We start from the raw sequence: 24,346 nt of genomic DNA on the forward strand, positions 1-24,346 counted from the left end.
AGTGCTCCACCTGCACCCTGATTTCCTGTTTCCTGCTCAATTCTTCTGCTCTTTGCAGGGACTCGCCTCCCTGCCCGCTCTAACCAGCTCAGCTCCTGCTGAAATGCCAACACATGCCTTAACACTTGGGGCAGGCATGGGCAGAGCACCTCACCCTGCCCAAACACAGACACTGCGCTGCGGTGCGTGGATGCCACAGAGCTCCCTGCTCAAGCACCCAGCAGCCTCTCTTGCATCCCTCAGCCCCCATTTTATCTTCCATGCATAACCCTAGAGATGATCCAAAAACTCTACTGCCACGTACTTTCTCTTAACTTCAGCACCTTTAGTGGGAAGCGTTTTTTCTCCAGAGCTTCACCCGCCCTGGCTGTGCCCACTTCTCAGTGATCACACCGCCTCTCTGGATCACACTGCCTCTCTGGATGACACTGTCTCTCTGGAGGCTGTTTGCTCCCTCCTGACACCCTGCCAGGCCCCAGCCTCCCGTCACCATCACTGGAGGAGCCAGCCAGGAAAATGCCACAGGAGATTGCGGGACAGGGGATCCCCCCTGCAGTTACACTGAGGAGGGATCTGGGACTGAGGGCGGGCAGGAAGGTGCTCTGGGATGACCTGGTGTGGCAGAAGAGGCCAGGAAACAGGAAGAGGTTCACAAGCCAGGTTCAGTTCCATTTTCAATCCTTCAGCCTCTGCATTGATGATGCTCCAGGTTAAAAACAAGGCAGCCCATGCAGCACCAGTGCCTGTTGAGGGCCAGTGGCTCTCAGAACAGGGATGTCACCACTGTCCCGTCTGCCAGTCCCACCTGGGATTCCCACGGGGAGACCCAGCGATGCGGGCTTGGGGTCTGAGGGACGACAGCCCCGCCCCAAGCCCCGCCTGGCCCGCGGCAGCACAGGAGAGCCCACACCCAGGGAAGCTGTAGAAAAGGAAATCGTCCCATTTAATGACCTCGCCCCCGTAACACAGACGTGAGCAAAGCAAAGTGCACAGTGAGCGGGACTCGGCCCCCGCCCTGGAGAAGGCCTGGGAGGCTCGGGGTGCCCGGCACGGCGTGGGCAGTGCCAGCCAGGTGCCCGGCCAGCAGCAAGGACAGGGAGAGCCCCGGGCTCGGTCCAGTTGGCACCAGTGTCAGGTCCAGTTTGCAGGGAGGTACGGCTCTCGTTCGGCTCCGTGCAGCGCAGGGAGGGCAGGGGCAGGTCAGGTGTACCAGGACGGAGGCCAGAGGAGGTGGGTCTGGGGGCGCCCGGGAACACGTCCTGCAGAACGCCACCACGGCAGGTTTGGAGCCTCCCTGCCCGAACCACAGCTTAACCAAAGCAGGGAAAGGGAATAGAGAAGGGGCTGGAGGCAGAGCAGCCTGGGCAAGGGCCCTCAGGTCTATCTAGCTATTCCCATTTGCAAGGTATCCGGTGAGGGGGCGTGTGGGATCTGCCAAGCACCCCAAAACGGGAGTGAGCCTGGGCGACAGACGTTTACCAGCAGTTCCACGTCCCTGACAGTCTCTCCCAGGTGTGACTCAGGCAACCCCGTGCCAGGAAGGGGGTCCGAGGGAGCTGGCCCTCCCCTCATTATCTGATGGAAGCATCGCTGGGGGGATCACGCTCGCTGAGAGATTCCTCGCTCTCCTCATTCGGGGCTGACTCGCTGTTGGAGGTCGGGGTGAAGGCAGGAGACTTTCTGCAGAGAACAGTAAAGGGCAGCAGTCACAGCATCGCCCAGGGGGAGGGAAAGGACCCAGTTTGGTGTGGGCAGGGGTCACCAGAGAAAGCAGGACAGAAGCTGAAGCGGCCCTTTGGGCAGGTGTGTGTCTGCAGGAATCTCTGGGAGCTGGGATGGTGCTCCAGAGGACACCAATAAAGAGCATGAAGCAGAGCTGGGGGAGATGCTGGAGGGGCCTGCCCAGAGCAGGACCTTGACAAGGTATGTAAGGCTAGGGGTCTGTGGAAGTCCAGCACAGGGGTCCCCAGCCTGGAGCCACCCTGGCTCCACAGGCCTTTGGGGACTTACACGATGTCCCTGCACAATGGCAGCTCCTCTCTCCACAGGGGGGGTCTGGCTTCACGTGTCAAAAGTGACTCCTGTGTGTCTCCTGCCTGCTGCAGAGGCAGCACCATGAGCTGTGTGGAGGCCAGCCAGGAGTCCAACAGCCTCGGGAACTGCCCTCTCTCCACCCCACATGAGGGCAGAGCAGGAGTTCTACCAGGTCCTTCAGCTGCCTCTCACCACCCCCCCGGCTTCAGACCCAGAGCACAGGTGTCCCTGCTGGAGCTCACCTGTCCCCAGACTGGGTGATGAGCCGCCGGCAAGTCTCCATCTGCACATCCAAGCCTCGCTTCATGCTGCACATCTCCATGTACTCGTGGAGGTGCCGGTTCATGTCATTTTTGGCTGTGGCCAGTTCCAGCTGCTCAAGGCAAACAGTGCAGAGATGATCCCAGGGCATGTGGTGCAGGGCAGCAGGCATGGCCAGACCAAGGGCTGTCACCCACATTACCAGTGACCTGCTCCTGCACTGTGTCTCCCTCCCCCAGGGACCCACTCCCCCATTTCACACCCTTCTGTGCCATGGCTCCCCCACTTCCTCCTTCTCCCACCTCTATTTGGTCGATGGTTTCCTGGTACTCCTTCTCGCGGCTCTTGAACAGCGACTCCGTGTCCTTGATCACCTTCTCCAGGCTGTCATCCTGCTGCTGAGGAGAGCAGACAGCAGGTTTAGAGGCAGGGAAGCATCCAACATGAGGAACCAAAGGCAAGAGAGAGACAAATCAGAGATAGAACTGGCAGCACTAGGAAAAGAGGATAAAATATATACAGTGTAGTACAAATAAGACAGGAGTCAATCCTGCCAACATGGACTTGAGAGACTCGGAACTCGCCACACTGGGCAGGGACCACATCAACCCAAACAAGCCCAGCATTGCACTGAAGATTTGGAGACCATGCCTGAGCATGAGCCATCCCCAGGGGACTGCCAAGGGCCAAAGATTTGGGATGACAAGGGCTTTGGCCAGACACCAAGGCCTCTCTTTGGGCAGTTTTGCTGCACAGTGGGTAGGTGGGCCTGGAGAACATGAGCAAGGATCACCAGAGACCAGTCCAGCCAGAGGAAGTGTTCTGTTCTGGATGGGCTGTGGCTCTCCCCACATGTGTGCACCCCACCCTCAGCACATCCCTCAGGCTACAGGTCCCTGGCCTGTCTCTAAAAAGGAGACCTCGACAGGGATGCTGTAATGTATTCATGCAGAAAAGGCAGGAAAGCATCTTGTACAGGCCTGCAAAGGGAAAGGGGCTGAAATCTGGTCTTTGAGAGAGCATCTTCCCAGGCTCAGGCAGGATTGAGCGTCCCAACCCAAGGAGACCTCAGGGCCCTGACACCACCGTTACCTCCCCCTGCACCTCTGCGGCTGCAATGGCGTATCCGGAGAAGTCCTCCCAGAGGAGCAGCGTTTCTTCTGTCTCCTCCCACGTGAGGCTGTCACAGTCATCCTCAAAGTCATATTCCCTCCTGGGCACAAGGGAACAGCACGTCAGCACCCAGCGGGAGAGCACAGCAGGCAGGGGGCTGTGTCGGTGCCAAAGCCTTGCACCCGCTCACGGGCAGGGCTGCAGCTCTTGGGGGTCTGGCCAGGGTGACCTCAGGTGTGCCCAAAGCCAACAGATGATGGGGAAGGGGCTGGCTTTATGATCACAAGCCCCAGCAAATCCAGGCACAGATTCCCAAAAGGCAGGAAGAGGGGCAAGACAAGAGGAGCTGCACCAGCTCCCACTCTCAGCATAGGTGGGCTCACGTCTCCCAGGGGGTCAGTCCCACTGTGCCACAGAGCACAGCGTGACCATCCTCCATGTCAGCATCTCTCATCTCGCCCTCACCTGGGAAGGGAAGCCACAGACCACCCTTGCCCTCCCCATCCCAGGACCAGCAGGGAGCCTGGCGCTGGAGCCTGGCCGGACACCACGGGCCGAGGTGCGCAGCAGCCGCACTCACAGCTGGTTCAGCATCCTCTGCATTTCCTCATTGATACTCATGGCCGTGGTCTCGTCCTCCTCCTCCTCGTCGGGCTTCCGGGAGGCATCGCTCTCTGACAGCGAGGTGTCCTCGTCGCTGACCTGCCTGCGCTCCCGCTCCCGCTCCCGCTTCCGCCCCACCGAGGCTGGGACCTTAACGGGAGACAAGTGCAGAGACTACAGAAACGAGGCCGGGTCCGAGGTCAGGAGCAGGGAGTAGGCAGGAGATGGAGGGGAAAGGAATGGTGGAGGGACAGAAAGGCAGGGAAAGAGAGAAAGACAGAAAGAAAGGAAGGAAGAAAAGAGAGAGAGAGAGAGAGATGGGCTCATTATGATCAGGTTAAAGATGGGTGCAATGGATAAAACATGGTTTCAGCATTTTCTAAAATTAAAACTAAGCAACTAAAGATGGAGTCTATGAATTTGATGAGAAAAAAACAATGTGGTTTTACTGGAGAAAAACTCAAATCCCCACCACCCCAGTCCAGAGACAGGGAAACACAGTGACAGAAACAGGAAAAAAGAGACAGTCTGAAAAAGGTGAAATATGTCAATATTTATAGGCCGACCTTTTTTAAAGAAAGTTTAAAATTTTTTAAATTTCTCAACTGAATGGAACTAACCAGTTGCTTCTGTAGGGACAAAGAGCGAGACAGAAAAGCAGCAACATCCAGAAAGAGAAAAGAAACAGAGACAGAGAAGAGAGACAGAGAGAAGATGACGGAGAGGGGAAGGGAAAGGAGAGAGATGGAGTTAGAGACAGACACTCAAGCAACTTGTCTCCCTCCTGCAGCTGCTCCCCTAGCACTGTGGGGTCCCCGGGCCCAACACAACAGGTCAGCAAAAGGATGAGGGGACTCTTGATGTCCAAAGCAACATCTGGAGCATTCCACCTCCACTCTGTGCCCTTTTGCCTGGTCCTCCCGAGAGAGACAGAAAGCAAGGCACCAGAAGGAGCAAGGGCGAGGGTGACCAAGCACCTCCCCTAGCAGGGGGCTGGTGTTGTCTCTTCTACCTCCTCCTTTGGGATCTCTCCTCCCCAGAGCTGGTGGCTGAGTTGGGAGCAGCAGCGGGCGCTTCTCACCTGAAACATCTTGATCATGTCCTCGCAGTTCCGCTGCTGTGCCACATCACACAGCTTGGCAGTGATGTCGATGCGACGGCAGATGTCCATGTCCACCTTCATGGCCTTCTCCTGGATCTTGGTGTCCAGCTCCGTGATGTTCTGAACCCACGGCACCGCAGGAAGGGGACAAGGGAGGAATATTAGGCAAGACAGATGGCAATCAGTACCCCCATGTTCCCCCTCATCCCTGCTTTGCTCTCTGTGCCCCAGACCAACCCTGCCAGGGCTGGATGGAACTGTTTTTCTACACGGCCACACCACGTGGGTAGGACACTGCTGAGGGGTTGGAGAGGGATTAGGGACTCACATTGCTCATCAGTCCCTTGAAGACGACAAGCTCTGCCTTGAGCTGCTCCACCTTCATGGCCAGCTCCTCCTGGCAAGCTTCAGCCTCCTGGGCTTCCTGAGCCAGGGAGAGAGAGATGTGCAAATCAGCACCAGTGGTGGGGCAGCTGGGGTGCAGGGGCAGGGCGAACAGCAAAGCTCACCTCCTGCAGCTCAGTCACCCGGTCCTGAAGCTGGACACGCACCGTGTACTCCTCTTCCCATCTAGGGAGACAAACGCCGGTCAGATCCCATCGGCCTCGCCTCGCTGGCTGCCAAAGGGAGAGGACGGAGCGGCAGCTGCTCACCCCACAGCTATCCAAGAGGGGGGGATGGCAGCACCAGGCCGGGAAGGAGCCCAGGAATGCATGGCCTCTTGTTTTCGGGCCATGGCAGCTGCCGAGCCCATCAGGCCCCCGGCCACAAACGCTGCCCCACCCACCACGGCCGCCCGCCCTGTGCCGGGGGGAGCTGGGGACACCGACCGCAGGCTCGGCAGGGCAGCTGGGCTGCACGCCCTGCTGCAGCGGGGCTGGCCCACGGCCCCTCAGCCCTGGGTCACAGCAGCTCCAGCCCCCACAACAGCTCTGCAGATGTACTGCGGAGTTGCCCCCATCTGCATCACTTCTGCGACCACGTTTGTGTGTCTGCGGCGCTGCAGTTCAGGCTGTCCAGAAGCACAAACCCTGATCCTGACACCGAACCACCTCACAACGTCAGTGACCACGACGTGCACCAAGGGCTGCTCCTCTGCCTGTCCCAGAGCAGGATGTGCCCAGGCTGCCCTGAGCCAGCCACGCTGCCTGGGCAGGGGCACAAGACTCCTTCGCTCTACTGCTGCGTAACAGGTTGGATTAAAGAACACCGTGTCATCCCACGAGGGAGCAGGATGGATTGTGCCACTTTATGCCGGGCTGTCCGGTGGGTATTGGGCTCTGCAGCTTTGCAAAAAGCGGAGCTGCAAGGTGCCCAGCCTTGCTGTGCAAAGACACATCCCCTAGCAATTATTATATTACATTTCACTGCATGAGCTCAACCTCTTGGGTCTCACTGCAGCGTTGGCCCAGCCCCCGGTCTGTTGGGAGGCCATCAAGCCGTCCTGCCCTTGGCTAAAGGATGATCCCATAGAGCAAGGGGTTGGCATGCGCTTCGGTGCGGCATAGGGCAGGGCTGCTGCATTCTTACCCAGCTCCTGGCTCTTCTGGGAGAGCCAGATTTTTCTGAGATAGCAAGATCACTCTGGGATAGCAACCAGAGCTGGGCTCTTCCTGGTGCTGTGAGGTCTGGTTTCTATTTAATGCCTGCAAGCACCAACACAGACACTCAGACTCTGCACAAGGATGTGAAAAATCTCTCCTCTCACTTACCCACACCAAGTTTGAACAATAAATCCTAAGGTCTAGAAGGCCAGAAAGCATATGAAAAGCCCTCACATTTGTTATCTCGGGGTATCTGGACAATCTGACGACGTGGGAGAGCCCTGGCTTGTGAATTTCTGAGCTCTTAAAGCTAGCAATGCTGCTCCTTACTCAAACAAGGACAAAAGTGTGCACTCCTCGTGTTGGTGTTGGATCCATACCACAGCTTCAGAAGGGAAATCAAAGGGTGTTTCCATCCCTTTGGGGAAAGAGAGATGAAGGGAAAAGAAAAGAGAAAGTTAAAAGGTAGAATTGCCCTTATATGGGAACTGCTCAAACAAAGCCTCCCTCCCCAGGGACAAAAACGCCTTCCACCAGAATAAAAAAATTTCAGCATCTTTCTTGGTGTGGCACTGCCTCTTTTTTGGTCCCCGCCTCCCTCTGGGTCCCTATATAGCCCAGACTCACTGGGGACGTAAAGCAGAGCTGCAGATCCTGGTAAGAGCTCATTTCACACCAATGCTGTGGAAGATGAGCGCAAGTCACATACACACTGGCTTAGAGGGCAGGAGAAAACAGCAATTCACCCCACCAGGGACAAATGCATCCATTGCAAACCTCTCTCCCTCATCTCCTGCCTGGCTCCTTCTCCCCTGCTCCCTCCTGCAATGCACCACTCCTAATAATAACCTGCCTGCAGCAGTGCGCCCGCAGCCGCCACCAGGTCGCTGCCAGCTGGAAGCAAGGCTGCCCCGCACAGCCCCACGGCCACCGCTGTGCCAAGGGGACAGGGGAGCTCCTTCCTGCACTGCTGCAAAGCAACAACCTGCCCAAAGGCAGACAGCGAGGGCAGGAGAGTCCCACCTGCACGCACACCTGACCATCTCCTTGCCAGCTAGGGGACAGCCCTCCCAAAGCCAGGGATGTGGAAGGATGCAGCGCTGTCCCTTCAACAAGTTCACTGAGAAAAATCAACAATTCCCCCATCCTTAAAATCCTGCTCACTGCCACAGGCACTGGGATGCTTTATCCCATCCTGCAGGGTCAGTGCACACCGGGGCTTTGGGCTGCTCAGGGCCTGAGGCTCCACTTATCCCCCCTCTTGCCACATCTGAACTACGTTGGAGCTCACTTCAACGGGGATGGCCCTGCAGCCTGGCAGAGCTCCTCAGAGGGCAATTACCGGGAAAAAAAAAAAACCTTCTTGAAGCACTTTAATAAAAAGGGGGCTTATAAGAATGATGGAGAGACTTTGTACCAGACTTTTTGCCTGCAGTGACAAGAGGTGAAGGTTTTAAACTCAAGGAAGGTAGGTTTAGATTGGACATAAGGAACAATTTTTTATGATGGTGGTGAGACACCGGAGCAGGCTGCCCAGAGAAGTTGTGGATGGCCTATCACTGGAAATGTTCAAGGTCAGCACTTTGAGCAACCTGATCTAGTGAAACCTCACAGCAGGGAGATAGGACTGGGTAACCCCTAAAGGTCTTCTCCAGCCCAAACCATTCTGTGACTCTAACACACCATGTTGTAGCACTGCTCACTCCACACCTCCAGGGTGTCTTTGCCACATCCTGGATTAGAACTACTTGTGAATACAAGTAGTAGGTGCAGCAGAGAGCACAAACCTGATGAGACTCCCAGATCCTCAGCACTGTGTGTGATATTCACAGGCACCCTTTGCCCCTATCCAGGCCACCTAATTTCAGTCTGCTCCTCCCAAGTGCAGCTCCTGTGAGCCTCTCTCCTGCTGCTGCAACTACTCTCATCCCTCCCTACAGCCCCCACAGCCTTCCTGGATCCCTGACTTGAATTTCAGGCCCTGTGTATCCAGAGAGAAGCTCCTGCTGCACTGCTCCAAGTGCTGTGGGGCACACGGCAGCAACGCTGTCCTGATCAAAGCACAAGCTCCAGCACCCAAGCCATGGGTAAGAGAACTGGGAAGTCCTGTGTTAATATGGCCTCTTCCATCTGTCTCCAGGCAGGTGGCAAAGGCATGACACCAGCTGCACTGTCCCCATGGCAGATCACAGCCCACCGTAGCAGGGAACTCTCAGCTCCCAAGGGATGTTGGTGTCAGCCCCCAGCATGGAGAAGGGTGTGGAAATGGAATCCTTCTGTCCCATTCCCTGTTTGGGACCTGGCTGTACCCGTCACAAAATTCCCAGTGCTGGATAGGGTCTGGGGGTGGGGTCTGCTTTCCTCCAGCTCCTGGTAACACACTCCAAAAATAGATCCCACCAATAACATTGGCTCACAGCAGCTTGTGGTGCCCCCCCATCTCACTCTCAGCAGTCCCTCTGTCACCCCCTCTGCAGCCTTCCCTGAAGCTCACTTGCCAGAGCAAGACAACCATGCCCAGCTCTCCATTCTCCCAAAGTTTCAGCAGCACCAACAAACCCAACTTGGTCCCCCCTCTGGCTGACCCACTTTGAGGCTCAAGCTTTTTTGGCTTTCCTGGCCAAAAAACTGGCTCCAGCTTCCCAAGCTCTGATCTGCAAAATGCAATGCAAGGAGCGCTGTTCCCCTCTGGAGAAGGAGCCTGACCACTGGCTTAATAATAAAAGCCCTTAGGTGCATGCAGCACTTGGTGGGAAAGAAGAGATGCCAACTCTTCCTTTCCACGTGCCTTGCTCAGTGCCTTTGGAGCATCTGACAGGCAAGTTTGCTCATCCTAAGCCTTATAAAGCCAAAAGCATAAGGTGTCATCTTGGACCCCAGCCTCGATCTCGGCGTTGGAGCCCGTGGCCGTGCAGAACCAGGCGGTGGCACAGCTCCCGTGGGGAGTTGGGTGTGGAATCACAAACTTCCTAACTGCTTCTAAAGCATCACAACGTGACTTCTGAAAAAACCCCAGACTAGCGGCTCGAGTGGTGTCAGTCGGCAGCGCCGCTCTCGCCCTGACCCCGCCACGCCAGCCCAGCCTGCGCTCATCCTACGTTCGGATCCGGGAGCAGCCTGGAAACAGGCCTGACACAAAGCAAGAGGCGAGAGCAGTGGCCACCCTGCACGGGAAAAGAAGAACCGGCCAAGAGATTAGCTTTGCATTCTGCTTCACCCTTCTCCAAGGCACATGCCAAGCCACCGCTATTTTGGGTCGGGAGGAAAGCCCCCGAGGAGTGGGGTGTCCTGCCTCGGCTCTCTGCTGCTGAGGGGCCAGCTGGAGAGCACTGGCGAGGGAAAGGGCCTAGGAGAGGCCAGCCACCCTGCTGAGGGGCTTCTCCACATCTTCCGACACATCTAGAGAACTCTTTCCTTCCCGGCAGCCTTCTCCAACCCAAACCCGCTCACTGATGCATGTCCACCTTCCTCACCTACTTTCACACTGTTCCTCCTCCCTGAGCATTTCCAGATCCCCTTGGCTTTAAAACACAGCTCCCGGAGTTATTTCTTCCCTGCCTGGGAAAGCATTTCTAGTCCCTCATGCCACGTTGGTAAGATGGAAAAAGGCTCAACGAACATCCCGAGAGGGTTCGCACACCAGGTGGCAAGGGAGGAGACCCAGGAACAAACAAATGCTTTCAGGGGTCCACATTTTTCCTCACGCTGCCTGCAGCCCGTGCTCCCGAGAAGTCCGGCCAGGACTGTCACCTTCCCTCCCTGCTTCCCACTCACATCGCCCACCGGGCAGAGCCCTGCAGCCTCCCCGGCGATAGTTTCGGTCCCGCAGGGAATGCCGCTGGTGCCCCTCGCTCCCGCCGCTCCTTCTCACCTGCGCTTGTACTCGTCGCGCTCCCTCTTCACCTTGGCCAGCACGTTGTAGAGGGCTCGGATCTCGGGGGTGATGGTGTCGATCTGCACACCTACCCCGTCGGGGTGGACCCAGGAGACGCCGGGTCCCTGCACCAGGGTGGTCTCGGGCCCCGGGCCGAGCCGCCGCGCTTGCGAGAAGGACCAGATGGTGCCGGGCATGAAGCGGGAGCCGGCGGAGTAGGCGGAGGGCTGGCCGGGACCACCGGGGCGGGAGCCGGGGGACCCCAGCGCCCGGGCCGAGCCCAGCCCCAGCCCCAGCCCCGGCCCCAGTCCCAGCCCCAGGGTGCGGATGGGACCCACGAAGCCGGTCTGCACCGCCTGGTCCCGGCGCGGGGGTCCGCGGCCGCGGCCGCCCGCCCCCTCCTCCAGCGCCTGCTGCAGCTGCTTCTCCAGCTGCCGGTTGCGCCGCTCCAGCTCATGGACCTTGGCCAGGAAGCAGCGGAACCGCAGGTTCAGCGTCTTGAGGACGCTGATGTTGGAGCCCAGGTCGTTGCGGAGGGCCATGGCGGCGGGCGGCGCGGGGAAGGGGCCGGCGGGCGGCTCCCCGCCCAGGGGCTCGGCGGCGGGCGGCGGCGGCAGCTCGGGGCCCGCCAGCCCCTGCTGCTCCTGCGGCAGGAGGAAGAGGTTGGGGCCGAAGAGCGGGTTCATGGCGGCGGCGGGACGGGGCGGGGAGCGCCGGGCGGGGGGATGCGCCCGGCCGGCCCCGGCGGCGGGGGCGCGGCTTCCGCTGCGGCGGGGATGCGGCGGCGGCGGCGGGCGCCGAGAGCCGCCCCTGCTCCCGCCCGCTCCCGCCGCCGGCCCCGGGCGGAGCGAGCAGACGGGGGACGCGGCAGAAGCTCCCTTTCTTTTGCTGTCCCACTCCCTCTCTCCCCCCGCCGAGGGGCGGCCCGGCCTCCCCGGAGGGTTTCGGGGCGCCCTGGGGCGAAGGGCCCGGTCCAGCAGGATTCCCGGGGGGAAGTCCCTCTCCGGCACCGCTAGCTGAAGCCCCGCCTGTTACCGATTTCCGTAACTAGCCCAGCCGCAACGCAGTGTGCTTCTGCCTCCTTTGTAATATTTTATTCTTTTTTTTTTTTTTTCGTAGAATTTAGTGCTTTCCCAGAGCTGCCCCCCTTAAAGAAGGCATAACTTCGCCTCTGCACCCCAAAGCCTCTCGTTATGCTCTCTGGAGCTCCCCAAGACAGCGCTGCCCCTGCGGTGCCAGCAGCCCGCCTACACGGGCAGCTGCCGCTGGACAATGGCGAGCCAGTGGGCAGAGGAGGCTGTGTGGATGGAGGCAGCCTCTCAGATGTCATGCTTGGCCTGCAACCGGGTTCCTCCTTCCTTGTTCACAAAGCAGCCTAGCTTTTTGTTTCATGTCCCTTATTTCAGCCTACTTTAGGTCATTCCCTCGTACCCCCTGAGCCCGACCCCAGGTGAATTTTGCAGGAAGCGCTGGCGTCGCCCCTCACCCCATTATCCGGTGGGAGGAGACTGCGCACAAATAGATCACTACATAAATATTTTATGGATATGGACACCTGTGTTCCCTTGCTGTCTGTGTGCTCCTGGCCCCTTCCCCCAGGATTTGAGGAGCTGAGCCGAGCGTGGCACTTGCGCAAAGCAGCCTCTGATGTGTCAGCTGAGCCATCAGCAAGGGGTGAGCGAGCAGTGGGTTGGAATTCAAAGAGATGCCCAGCACCACACTACGCTGAGCTCTGTGAAAGGAGCTGGGCATGCTACAGTGGGGCAGTGTGCTACAGCCCTTCCCTTGGGATCAAAGGTATAGCTCAATCCACACTGCCCAAACTTCCCGGCTCCACTGAGGATGGCCAGTTTTGTGAGTCTTGACTGAGAGTCTGCCTGCTGCATGCTCCCTGCTGCTTCTCCTCCAGGTCTCCTCCATCCCTCCATTACTATTCTGCCATCCTGACCTGGGAGCAGTCCAAATGAAATTTGTTCCCCTCTCCTGCCTTGCTGTGTCCAGCATCAGTTATATCCTGTGGCCTGCTGATCTCCCCTGTCCTGCCCGTGACTCACAGCTCCCCACAGCAGCCCCCGAATGCATTTATAATACTTCCTCTCCTACCAGTAACCATCTGCATCCTCCCTGGCACACCCATGACCACTGGAACCCAACTGGATTTCCTCTGAGATGGGCTTAAGTTGGGAAAGAAGTAAGCTTTCCTCTTCTGTCACCTCCTTTTTAACTCTTTTCTCAAGCAGATGTTCCTTTGCTCTGCCTCTGACTAGGGAGGCTCAGCAGTGGCAAGCAGTGCTTTTGTCCAGGGAGAGGAGGTCAGGAAGGCTTTCCTCATGGGCAGGCAGAAGAGATCCCCATCTTCCAAAAACCAGCTCTGCAACAGCAGCTGGTAGGGAGCAATGTGCCTGGCAGCAATGCTACCAAATAAACACCCAGAGAAAAGAGAAGGTCACATGGACAAGAGGGATCCCAGTCAAGAAGGTTGTTTTGAAGCAGCAGTGACAGTTCCAGCTCGGAAACCCCCCAGCATGTGACCTTCAGCCACCGCTGACTCCCTCCTTCCTGCTGCCACGTCCTGCCACCTGCCCCCCACGCTGCCACAGCCTGCCTGCGTGCCTGGCAGCCCGTGCTTTCTGCCACAGCCTCCCCCCTGACACACCTGCTTTCACCCCTCCACACCCTTGGACCTGGGTGAGCAAGGTCAGACTGGGGGAATGTGCTGCTGCTGTGTGAAGCAGCACAGGTGAGAGCAGCACCACAAACTCTGCAGCAAGTGCCTTCCCAAGCTCTGCTCCTGTCTAGCTGGGGAAACCCAGCAAGTGGAGCTGATTAATGAAATGCCAGTGGAGGAAGGAAAATGCCATCCATCAGGAAAAGCTTTTTTTACCAGCAGGCCAGCACAGCACTGGAGCAGGTAGTGGGATCTCTGTCTGTGGTGGTTCTTGGGGCTCAGCTGTGCAAATCCAGTGGTGTGACCTAGTGCTGGGACAGCCTCACTTACAGCAGAGACTGGGCTACAGACCTCCAGCACCTCTTCCCACCGACACTCCTGCTGCCTCCTGGACAGGAGGCAATGTGGAGCCTTCTTTTTTCTCTAACTTTGTTTTCTTAGGATACTTGCTGGGGTAATGGATTCCTACTGATGCAGAAGATGACTGGGGCAAAGGGCCAACCTGTTCCAGTTATTCCTGCAGAAGCCCAGAAATTAGAGACAATCCTGCTACCCAGGGGACCACAGCGCTCCTCTGGGCCTCAATCTCACTGCAGCACAACAGCTCCTTCTCCTCATCTTCCCCTCATGGTTCACCTAACACTTCTCCAGACCCTCCCACTGCTCCTGCTCCCACTTTATCAGCTCAGGGTCGACAGTGGCTCTGCTGGGCTGCAGCTGCTGACATGCAGACCTGCTCCTTACAGCTCTTAAAATCATTCCTGTAGCCAGTGTGAAAAAAGACACTTACTTGCAAACATGGTGGTATTTATCTTCCACGGATTTTAAGGCAAAGGAAGAAGCACTGCATTTTCTGACCCTGTAAAAAACAGACAGTGGAAATTCCTGTAGTTCAGATCAGGTGCTCGTGTGGGACTGTGTCTCTAATTGCTGACAGCACAGTAAAAAGAGATTAAGTCTCTACCACTATCCTCCATGGGCAATTCAAGGTAGGTTTCTCAGCTGCAAACCCCTATTAAAATCACCTGTCTCCTTTGTCTTTGCCCAGCTGTAACATCCATTACCCGGCTGAGATGCTCCTCCTCCTCCCCCAGGCCTCAGAAGCTCTTGGTAGCTAACACACCCTCCTTGCAAAGGAACTTCATGGGTGAAACCTGTCCAAATCAGCCACACAGCTTTCACAGAGGCTCCTTTTGGAAGGCATAGGTCTCCTTGGTGTGTCTGTACCCCATCTCCCTGCTCCCCTTTCCCTCCAAGTACCTCGGTGGTACCTTCTCCCTTGCACAGCACTGCTGAAGTATTTCTGTGTAAACTCTCAACTCTTCCAGCTTCCGAGATTCTTCCCTAAAACTGACCCATAAAATTGCTTCTGTCCACAACCAGAGGGAGATGTTGCAATGCACACATGACTTTTGGGCCTAGCAAAGTCATCAGGCCAGTCAGCTGCCTGGATTTGGGTGCAAATGTGGAGAAATTGGCGCAGAGGAGCAGTTGCCAGCAGCGGCTGGGCGATCTCCACGCGTAACACACAGAAATGTTCCTGACTAACAGCAAAGGAGGGAATGCATTTTCTTCTAAAAATACACAAACACCAGTCCAGGAGGGAGTTTTGGAGCCAGGTTTTCATGAGAAGGCAGTTCTAGGCAGTGCTAGAGCCCGGGATCCAAGTGACTTTACTTTCTCAGCAGTTCCCCCCTGACTCCATCAGGCAGGTGGGACTAGCAGACATCTTCCACAGGAGCTCTCCACATCCTCCCCAGCAGGGATGGACAGCCTGGGGGAGCAAGACCCACTGGTGGGACTTTGGCCATTTGTGGATTCAGCCCCTACAAAAGCATCTGCATCTCTGAGTGTTATGTGCAGTGCAGTGTGTGCATGGAGATCCAGATTTCATACCCAAGTCCCTGAAATGTGCAGGGCAGGATTTTAGCCCCTTCCTCAGGATACAGGCAGACATGAGGCAATGCAGCCGGAGGCAGCACGCCCGGCCCAGAACAGACATTACAGCACATGACATCACTGGAGTCAGTGACCGACCCTGTCACTACTGGAGCCTCTTCTCTTTCCATTACACACTCTTGTCCCCAGAAGTCTTCATTTTCCTACCAGCCCAAGGGTGCAGCAGTGCAGGGGCTGCCTCTCCCTCCTGGCATGCAGAGGGGGGCTGCTGGAGCCTGCAGGGCAGGAGCTGCCAGCTTTGTGCCCTGATAAGGCTTCTCCAACAGACTCCCAGTTTGGGGAGAAGGACAGCATACAGCACAGAGGAACAGATATCACGACTCCTCTCAACAAGCTTTTAATCTGTGACAGCATTTTTACCCCTCAGATCTGCTTTCAGTCCTTGCTCTGCCTCAGTTCTTGCTTTGCTGTGTCTCAGCTCCTGCAAGCCTCGTTATCAGCAGCTTTCAGATATTAAAACACATTAAAGGAAGGTACTGAAAGATGATCCAGCAGTCACATTCTCCAGAAATCTCAGCTTTCAGGTAACAAAAGATTCCCAGAGTAACAAGGCGGCTGCAAGCACAAGCCTAATGTGACCACAGCCTTGTACCAGAATGCAGAGGAAACCACCAAGCTTTGTCCCCAGCTGCTGCATCTCCAGTACTGCCTCTGAAGCTCAGTGGTGGCATTTCAATGTCACATTCAACGTTATCTCTCTGAGCAGTGATAACTGCAACAGCTGAAATCAAGAGCAGGAGATCAAACCACCAAAGAGAGATGAAAATTTATTCTGTCTCTTCCCAGCTATAACAAAAGGTTTGCAGGCATGCCAAGTGATTGGAACAATGCTCAGCAAGAGAGAAGTTTTCCTGACACAGTTAAAGCAGCAGCTATTCCTGCATTTCAGGGCTGGAATTCCACCATAATTTGGACATTTGCTCGAAAACGGACAGTTACCTTGGGATCCCAGCCAGGAAAATTCTATCCCTGCTGATGGGGTTATCAGGATAAACTGGTTCTCGTGCTGAGGCTGCACACTCACATGGTTACCTCAGCAGGCAGCAGCAAGAACACAGGACAGATCTGCATTGCTCCCAAAAGGACTGGCCCAGGGCTGAAAGAGGCTCTTGCTGCTTTTCTCACCAAAACTTAGGGTGCATTTGTCTCCTCTGAACATTTCCCAGTTTTACAGCCTTTATGCAGATGAGGGTACTAGAAATGCAATATTGAAGCAGTAATTCTTTCCCTCGGGTGCTGTTGCACCTAGCATTTATTTAATTATTCTGAAAGACGCCGAAAATCTTCCCTTGGGTCCTCTGTATCCAACAATCCAGACCTCAACAGACAAACCCAAAGTGAGACAGTTGCATTCAGAGGCTCCTCCCTGACCTAATTCACATGGGGAAAAAGTTAGTTTTCAACTATGGAGATATTTGTTTAATGGCTATGGAGATATCTGTGTAATGGCTATTCAACACAAAATGATTAAGTCAGTTCCCCACTCCAAACAGGGTTATAGTAAATAAAACACACAGAGAGATAAGCCCTAAAAAGCAGAAGATAACAAGGTCTGTAACAAAGAGCAGGACTCCTAAGACAAAGAAACTGAACTATTACAGCAATCACTCAAGTGAAACCTTGAAGGGCTTCAGCTGTTCACAACTGATAAAAAAGCAGCATCATCATGGGCTTTGTGGGAAAGAGCAGATCTGTGGTGGGATGTTTGAGGGAAACTGCAGGAGCGAGTAAAGTTTATTATGCAATGTTTTAAGGAAGATTATGGGAGCAAAACTTACTATGGGATGTTGAGGGGAAGGATTGAAGGAGGCATAAGGGAGGCATCAAGCTAAATCAGGGAGATTTGAGCACGGGAAATGGAGAGAGGAATAAATAGGAGCCAGTCACACTGGCTCCTGGTCGGTGTGCCTGTGTGGCTGAGCCCTGCTCCTAGTTACCACCATCTGTCCTGGCCTGGCCTTAAGCTAATCCCAGCACACATGCACGCTGCTGGCCCGTTAGCTAACTGCAAGCTGGGCTAGCCTGCAAAGCAGGAAAGGAGGCTGAGAACCAGGCAGCAGACAGATCAGAAGCCTCAGGACCAGCTGCCAGCGACCCAGCAAAGTGTGGGCAGACAACCCACCAGCACAGTCAGGGTTTGATGGGCCAGGGAGCAAGAACAGGATTAGGCCTTTTTTGTTGTTCATGTTTTTTAAGTGCTGTTTTGTGTTTCCCTGGGCACCCATCACAGCAGGTTCCCTCAGTTTCTGCTGATCACTCTGGGCCTGCTGGCATCCATAGTGAGTGGAAAGCTGCAGCCTCACATGCAGCAACCAGGACATTTAAATAGAAACAGCCCAGACCACTGCTCCCTGTGTCTCAAGGAGAAGCAGCTGCAGCTGGGTGAACATAAAGGCAAAAAGAACTGCACTGTACAGCTCCACAAACCAAAAGCAATCCATGCTCAAGTCTGGGAGGCCAAGAACTGACAGACTGCTGGGGATGAGAAAAATGGTGAAATGGGGACAGTCACAAGAGTGAACTAAGTGACAATAGGGAACTAGGGAAGCACTGGGCTAGAGTCTTGCCCAGACAAAGCACTCAGCTGACAGCTCCACACAATACAGCCTTCATGCAGGCAGCAAGGATTTCAGCTCCCACTGCTCCTTCACAAACATCCCCGTTGTAGGGAATAAGGACAGACACCAGAAATGCCAGAGCATCAGCTGGGAGTAAGAGGGGTTTCTGCTGCAAAGGAATAAGGGGACACAGCAGAGTTCTGTGTTTCATGCTCCAATGAAAATGAACAAGACTTGAGCAAGAGTATAAAACTTTTAATGGGTCAGTGCCCCAGTCCTTGATGCAAAGGGAAAGGAGCAAAGGGGGCTGTCATTGTCCCAGGTGCTCAGAGCTGCAGAGATGATCTGCACAGAGCAGCAAAGTGGGGGTACACACAGAGCTGCAGCAGCCTTTGCTCTTTGAGGAAGGGACCAACACGTGGAAAAGCAGTTCCTCTCACTGTCCATTCGCTTTCACTCTATGCTTCTTCCTCCTGGTAGGGACTTTAGGCCTCATCATTTTGGGAGAAGGCCGGACAGCCTTCAAGGGTTTCCTCTGTGATTGCAATGAATGTTTCTTCTTCAAAGCAGGCTGGAGCAGCTTCTGCTCTTTGTCAGCTTTGGAGCCCTCAAGTTTCTTCTTTTTTGGCGGAGGCTCCGTGATGGTATCAGGGACAGGGGATGGAGCTGCCGCTTCCACAGCAGGCTCTTCATCTGAAAGGAGAGAAAGGCGCTGTGAGAAGAACCAGCATGGCTTCTGCAGGGGAAGCAGCCTGCGAGGGCAGGCCCAGCCAGCTCAGCTGAGCTCCAGCACTACGTCACCTTTCTGTGTCTGCGGGATGGCATTGGAGAACTTCTTGAACTTGGCGATGAAGAACCCATCCATATTGTGTGTGTGGGGGTAGAAACGCCGCGTGCACTTGAGGGACGGGTGGAAGCGACGGTCCTTGAACCTGGAGGAGGAAGAGGGGTGAGCCGTGATACAATGCCTCTGCTCAAGCCTGGCCACCAAGGAGCTGTCACACGTGCAGCTTGTGACCCGGCACGCACCTGGTGAAGCCTTCCTTGCCGAAGTCCAGGCCTGTGGCCACCAAACGGACATTGCGTTTCTTCAGGGCATAATCCACAACCCACTCGTTCTCCTCCACCTGCCAGAGGCCAAGCACTAGGATTGAAAACCCACCATCTCCTGAAGAGGAGGTGACCAAAGCAGATGGTGGTAGAAGGCACTTACCATGATGGAGCAAGTGCAGTAGACAATGTAGCCTCCTGTCTCTGAGGCAGCATTGACTGAATCTATGGCGCTAAGAATCAGCTCCTTCTGCAGGTGGGCACAACGCAGGATATCCTTCTCATCCTGAGGGAGAAAGAAAGGTTAGGATGCCACAAGCACAGGGAAGCACTCCAGGCCTTTGCTGTGGATGAGGGAATGACAGGAGAGCAAAGCACATATAATGTACAGGAGTCTGGAGTCTTCTGCAGAAGTAATACCAAAAAACCAGCCCTGGTACAACATACAGAATAAGAAAGAAAAGGAAAAATATATTGTAGGTATCTCTCAAGAACAAAGCTGCCCCCAAAGGCCTTCCTCTCATGACTCATACTTGAGTCTGCACTTGCCACCCACCTTGTTAGTTTTGACAGCAGGATCCTTGGAAATGACACCTGTTCCGCTACAAGGAGCATCAAGCAAGACACGGTCGAACCCTCCAAGAACCTACAGGCAGATGCAGATTTGGAATTACGCTCACAGGTGGGGACTCAAAACAAGGCCAAGACTAGAAGGGGAACCAGAAGACTGGGAAGGCAGGAAACACTCTTTCTCCCTCTTCCCTGTCCACGTTCCAGCCTCCATATCAAGTAACAACCACACTCCCCAGCAGCTCTGCTCATCCTCCTGTGACAGGTGACTCTGGAGAGCACAGCTTCACTAAAGGGACAGCAGAGCAGCTCTGGGTAAGCACTGTAACCAGGAACGTACCTTGGGGAACAGGCGTCCATCGCAGTTACTCACAACAGCGTTGGTGACTCCCAGGCGGTGCAAATTCCCTACCACGCTACGGAGCCGCTCGGCACTGCTGTCATTAGCCAGGATCATCCCTGTGTTCTTCATAAGCTGAGCTGCCAGAGGGCAAAACACACCAGCAAGGGGCTGAAAACCTCTTGTGCCTTTTTCTCCAGTGACAGCCACCCCCTCCTTTCCACGAGTTGAGTCCCCTTCTACTCCCTTTCTATGTGGACCAGTGGAAACTCGCCACTTGACAGAGCATCCCTCCCAAGGCTCCAGGGTGGTACCTATGTAGCTGGTCTTGCCTCCTGGGGCACAGCACATATCCAGGATGCGCTCATTCTCCTGTGGAGCCAGCGCCATGACAGGGAGAAGACTGGAGGCTCCTTGCAGCATGTAGTGTCCGGCCAGATACTCTGGGGTGGCACCTGGGCAGGGAAGGCAGAACAGAAGAAGATGAGATGTGAGAGAAAGGGAAGCAGGAGCAGGTGAGCTCAGGCCTGTGCAGTAAAGGTGATCTCACCGATGGGCACAGTGGAGTCATAAATAACAAGTCCCGTTTTGGACCACTTCCCCAGCGGGTCAAGATTCACGCCACGGTTGATGAGAGCCTGCAAGGCAAGGAGAAGAGACTGAGACGCTGCTCTGGGGGACAGGCAGTTCAGGGCACAGCCACTGGCTCCTGCTCACCTGTGCCAGGTCCCGCCGCCGCGTCTTCAGCGTGTTCGTGCGAATGGTGACAGGGCGCGGAACCTCGTTAGCCTCCAGGAAGTTTACCAGCTGGATGGAAGAAGGGATAGAGAACAGAAATAGAAATAAATTCTCAGGGAGGCAGCCAAACCCCCGTTGGTCAGCACAGCTATGGGCAGGGCAGGATTCCACCTCAGGGAGCGGGAAGATGTCCATGAGCTTGGTGAGCAGGAAGTCACTGTAGGAGTAGTAGGCGGCCATGTCCCGGCGCAGCAGCGCGAGGTATTCCTGCCGGGAGCGCCCCTCCTCCCGCTTCGCCCCAAAGTCCTGCAGCACCTCCATGTTGCCCTGGATGCGCTGGTGAATGACGTGCAGGTCGGGGGGCTCAGCAGGTGGGAACACTGTCAAGGAATCACCAACAGCCAAGGAACTCGCACAGGGGCTCTTTCCAAGTACGTGCCACAACAGAGCCTGCGCCAGAAAGGCTCTGCTGGAATACTGCTTCCATCAGAGCTCAGCAGATGCAGGGTTCAAAGGATTAAACCAGACAAAAGAAGTTCACGAGGCAGAACTAGAGAGTTTTTAAAAGGGCAATCAAATGGTACGGAGGAGAGTAAGAAGGGAGGCAGGAAATGAAAATCACCAAAGGCCAGAAGTAAGCACTTTGGATGCTAGAATTGCTGTCATTCGAAACTCTGGGAATGGGTTGCACAAACACCCACCAGAAAAATCAGAGTAGAGAGGAACAAACCACAAAATAAGTCATCCATATGTATTTAGGACTAGAACGGAAATTAGGGCAGATTCCAAGCCCCATACAGAGCATCACAGATTTCCTAACTGTGCTATACAGAAGCACAGCATTATACACTATCTATTAGGACAGCTCAGCTAAAAATACCTTGTCATGTACAGACACTTTTGCTAAGCAATATGCATGATAAAGTCCAAGTGAAGCTCTTTGGTTGTATCCAGGCCCCGTGCTGCATCACGCACATGCCTTATGGATGTCACAGATAAAAAGGATATCCTCCTTCTCAATCTCTTCACTAGTTGGCAGTTTAAACTGTTCATCTATATCCAGGTTGAGCTGCAGATCTGGGCCCTCTTCTTCCTTCTGTCCCATTTTCTGCTTGCTTGCCTCCTCTTCTTCCTCTTCCTCCTCCTCTTCCTCTTCGCTGTCATCTTCACTGAGGCCTTCCCTAAGGACAAAGAACAGGATCACACAGATGCTTCTCAACTACCATTTGTTAGATGGCACAAAAGACAGAGGAATAACAACACAGGCTCCTCATTTATCCAGGAAAGGCTCTTCACACTCACCTGTCAGGTTTCTGCTTCAGTGCAGCTTTTTCAATAGGCAGCAGCTAAATAGAGACAAAAAATTAATCAAAAAACATCCACAGTCGTCCCCTTGCTTCCCACCATCTGTGAAATTTACCTGCTCTGTTTTAAAGGGACAACAAACAAAAGCACTGAATGTTATGCTGGAATCAGCTGCTAAACTTGAAATCATTCTTGTGAAGGAAAGAAGGGGAAAGTTCTCCATCACCTCTCCACCCCCTGCCACTAAAGCCATCCTTTCCCCCCAGCCAACAACACCCAAATATTTCCTGTGTAATTAAGGGCAAGAAGTTCCTACCTCTTCTTCCTCTGATGATGAGGCACCATAATCATCCACCATCTCCTCGCTGCTCCCATCCTCCTCTTCCTCCTCCATCTCCCAGCCCTCTTCCACCTCACCATCACTGGATAATTCCACATGGTTTCCTTTTGGTTGGGTTTTCTTGGCTTTGGCTGGAGCCAGCCACTTGGAATTGCCATCACTGAAGCCAGAACGGCCACGGGCAGCTTGTCCTGCTGCCTTTACAGCACGTTTCTCTTTCTGTGGGGGCAGCTGCTCTTCAACTAGAGGCAGAAAAAGCAGTCAAAAGTTAGGCATTATTTCCAAAATCAGCTGCTCTGCCTTTCCAGTAGTTACATAAAAGGGCCTTAGTCCAAATCCTGAGCTGCCTGTCCAGAGGGACTGCTTGCTCTCTACATCTTATAAAGTACCAGGCATATTCTCACCTCTCCCCAGTGGACCTTTCAGAAGACCTAACTAGAATTACCAAATTAAAACACTGCCACAAAACTCTTATGGTGTTTGCTCTGACATATTGCAGTACCGTCTGCCCTGAATCTTATCTATCCTTCCTTCTTTCTACTTGCAGAGTTTCCTGGGCTACACAAGATGTAACACAAAGACTTAAAAGCCTCAGCTGTAAAAGCAGCCTGCAACAACCTTGCTGTGAAGGGAGGTTAAGTAAAAAATGGATTTAACAAGCAGAAGAGAGACCTTTGACTAGTTCTTCAGACAACACTGCCTCCTGACATGGCAGTCACCATAAATCAGATAGAATTCATTGTTATTATCTATTAGAGAGAACCCAAAAGAGGGCCAAGATGATGAAGGGTCTGGAGGGGAGCTGTATGAGGAGCAGCTGAAGTCATTTGGTCTGTTCAGCCTGGAGAGGAGGAGACACCTCATTGCCGTCTGCAACCTTCTCATGAGAGGAAGAAGAGGGGCAGGCATTGATCTCTTCTCTGTGGTGACCACTGACAGGACCCCAGGGTACAGTAATCAAAGTTGTCAGAAGAGGTTTAGACTGGATATGAGAAAAAGATTCACCACTCAGAGGGTGGTTGGGCACTGGAACAAGTTCCTAAAGAAGTGATCACAGCAACAGGTCCGTCTAAGTTCAAGATGCATTTGGACAACACTTTCATGAACATGGTGTGACTCTTGGGGTAGTCCTGTGCAGGGCCAGGAGCTGATTCAACTATCCTTGTGGGTCCCTTCCAATTCAGGAAACTCTAGGATTCTGTGATTTAAAATAATGAAATTCCACGTGTCCTCTGCCTTGAAAACGACGCCAGAGAAGGACGGTGGCAGCAGCGCTCGGGGTGAAGCAGGACTGGGGATCGCCGGCCCGTCAGCCCGGTTCGGACCCGCTCCCACTCACCTGTCGACTCCCGCTCTCCCTCTCCTCCTCCTCCTCTTCCTCCTCCTCCGAGCGGCCTCCTCCCGGCCGGGCCGCTGCCCGCTGCCAGCCGCCTCTTCGCAGCCCTGCATCGCGAGGAGAAGCGGCGATCAGCCCCGGCCCGGCCCGCACACCCCGGCCCGCCGAACCGCCCCCCTCACCTCCTTCTGCCGTGACTGGAGAGCTTCTTCCTGCCGGTCTCGGGCTCTGCGGGAAGACACGCGGCGGTCAGAGGGCCGCGGGCGCCGCGAGGCGGCGGCGGGCCGGCGCAGGCCGCACTTACCTGGCGGTAGGAAGCGGGCCAGCTCCACCTCGGCCCCGCGCTGCTTGCGGGCCTTGCGCCCGGGGCCGCGCTTCTCCTTCCTGCTGGGGTCGAGCTTCCGCCCCATGGCCGCGCCGCGGGACCTCCGCGCGCCGCCGCACGTGCCGCGCTCCCCGCCGCCCCGGCGCACGCGCCCGCCGCCGGCCCACCCCCCACACCGCCACCGCGATCGCTGATTGGCCCTGTCGGCAACGTCAGCGGCGCGGGCCGCCCGCCCCCGGGACGCGCGGGCCCGCCCCGCTGGGGGAACGGCCGTAGCGGGAAGGGGCCTGCCGGCCCCGGGAGTGAGGCGGCGCTCCTGCCGCAGGCACTCACAGGCGGGTCCGGCAGCCGGGGCAGGGGGAAAACAGCCCAAAGAAGGCAGCAAAGAAAGGAGCTACAGAATCAAGAGACTGTTAAGGCAGGGGCGCAGAGGGTTAAAGATCATCTAACCCAACATCCATACCAGGGGCAGGGACAGCACTCCTTATGGAGCCTGGCCTTAAACACTGCCAGGGTTAGGGCATCTACTGCTCTTCTCAGAGGTGTAGGATACCCCAAAAGCTGCTCTGATACAGCAAAAAGACATGACTACTACTTCTTTCACTGCTGAGACCACATACTTACCC

The 24,346-nt window shown here is 55.2% G+C and overlaps 3 protein-coding genes across 12 annotated transcripts in view; 1 reads left to right on the top strand and 2 right to left on the bottom strand.

The window, feature by feature from the left end:
• The window catches only part of LOC132323214 (uncharacterized), a 13,925-nt gene extending 6,835 nt beyond the window's left edge, over nt 1–7,090 (top strand). For 2 of the 5 annotated variants that reach the window (XR_009485288.1, XR_009485286.1), the window contains exon 3: nt 1,804–4,415. Coding sequence is in view for 1 of the 5 variants with exons in the window: in XM_059838172.1 (XP_059694155.1) it covers nt 5,688–6,303 (616 nt within the window). In the remaining 4 variants the exon portion in view is untranslated. Of the gene's footprint in view, nt 1–1,803; nt 4,416–4,646 lie in introns of those variants that run through there. The other 3 variants (XR_009485287.1, XR_009485285.1, XM_059838172.1) reach the window with 3 other exon arrangements.
• Nucleotides 920–11,243, bottom strand: IFFO1 (intermediate filament family orphan 1). 6 transcript variants are annotated; one of them, XM_059838168.1, is made up of 9 exons: nt 10,529–11,243; nt 5,623–5,683; nt 5,442–5,537; nt 5,093–5,233; nt 3,989–4,161; nt 3,388–3,508; nt 2,598–2,690; nt 2,277–2,407; nt 920–1,680 (listed from the first exon to the last, which is right to left on the bottom strand). In XM_059838168.1, exons 1-9 carry the CDS (start codon nt 11,215–11,217, stop codon nt 1,572–1,574), a joined length of 1,614 nt encoding a protein of 537 aa, XP_059694151.1. In that variant the 5' UTR covers nt 11,218–11,243; the 3' UTR covers nt 920–1,571. The 6 variants fall into 6 exon arrangements, with proteins under 6 accessions (XP_059694151.1, XP_059694149.1, XP_059694148.1 ...); XM_059838166.1 differs by having other exon boundaries at nt 3,400–3,508; nt 3,989–4,185; XM_059838165.1 differs by having other exon boundaries at nt 2,598–2,693; nt 3,400–3,508; nt 3,989–4,185.
• Nucleotides 11,244–17,950: 6,707 nt separating this feature from the next.
• On the bottom strand, nt 17,951–23,867 carry NOP2 (NOP2 nucleolar protein). Its single transcript, XM_059838174.1, has 16 exons — nt 23,700–23,867; nt 23,578–23,623; nt 23,399–23,502; nt 22,036–22,301; nt 21,717–21,760; nt 21,423–21,595; nt 20,586–20,785; nt 20,394–20,483; nt 20,227–20,314; nt 19,991–20,131; nt 19,677–19,816; nt 19,323–19,412; nt 18,930–19,052; nt 18,746–18,843; nt 18,518–18,648; nt 17,951–18,409 (listed from the first exon to the last, which is right to left on the bottom strand). Exons 1-16 carry the CDS (start codon nt 23,803–23,805, stop codon nt 18,153–18,155), a joined length of 2,097 nt encoding a protein of 698 aa, XP_059694157.1. The 5' UTR covers nt 23,806–23,867; the 3' UTR covers nt 17,951–18,152.
• Between the last annotated feature and the right edge of the window lie 479 nt (nt 23,868–24,346).

Source organism: Haemorhous mexicanus, chromosome 2, assembly GCF_027477595.1.
Source record: "Haemorhous mexicanus isolate bHaeMex1 chromosome 2, bHaeMex1.pri, whole genome shotgun sequence".
NCBI classification, from domain to species: Eukaryota; Metazoa; Chordata; class Aves; order Passeriformes; family Fringillidae; genus Haemorhous; species Haemorhous mexicanus.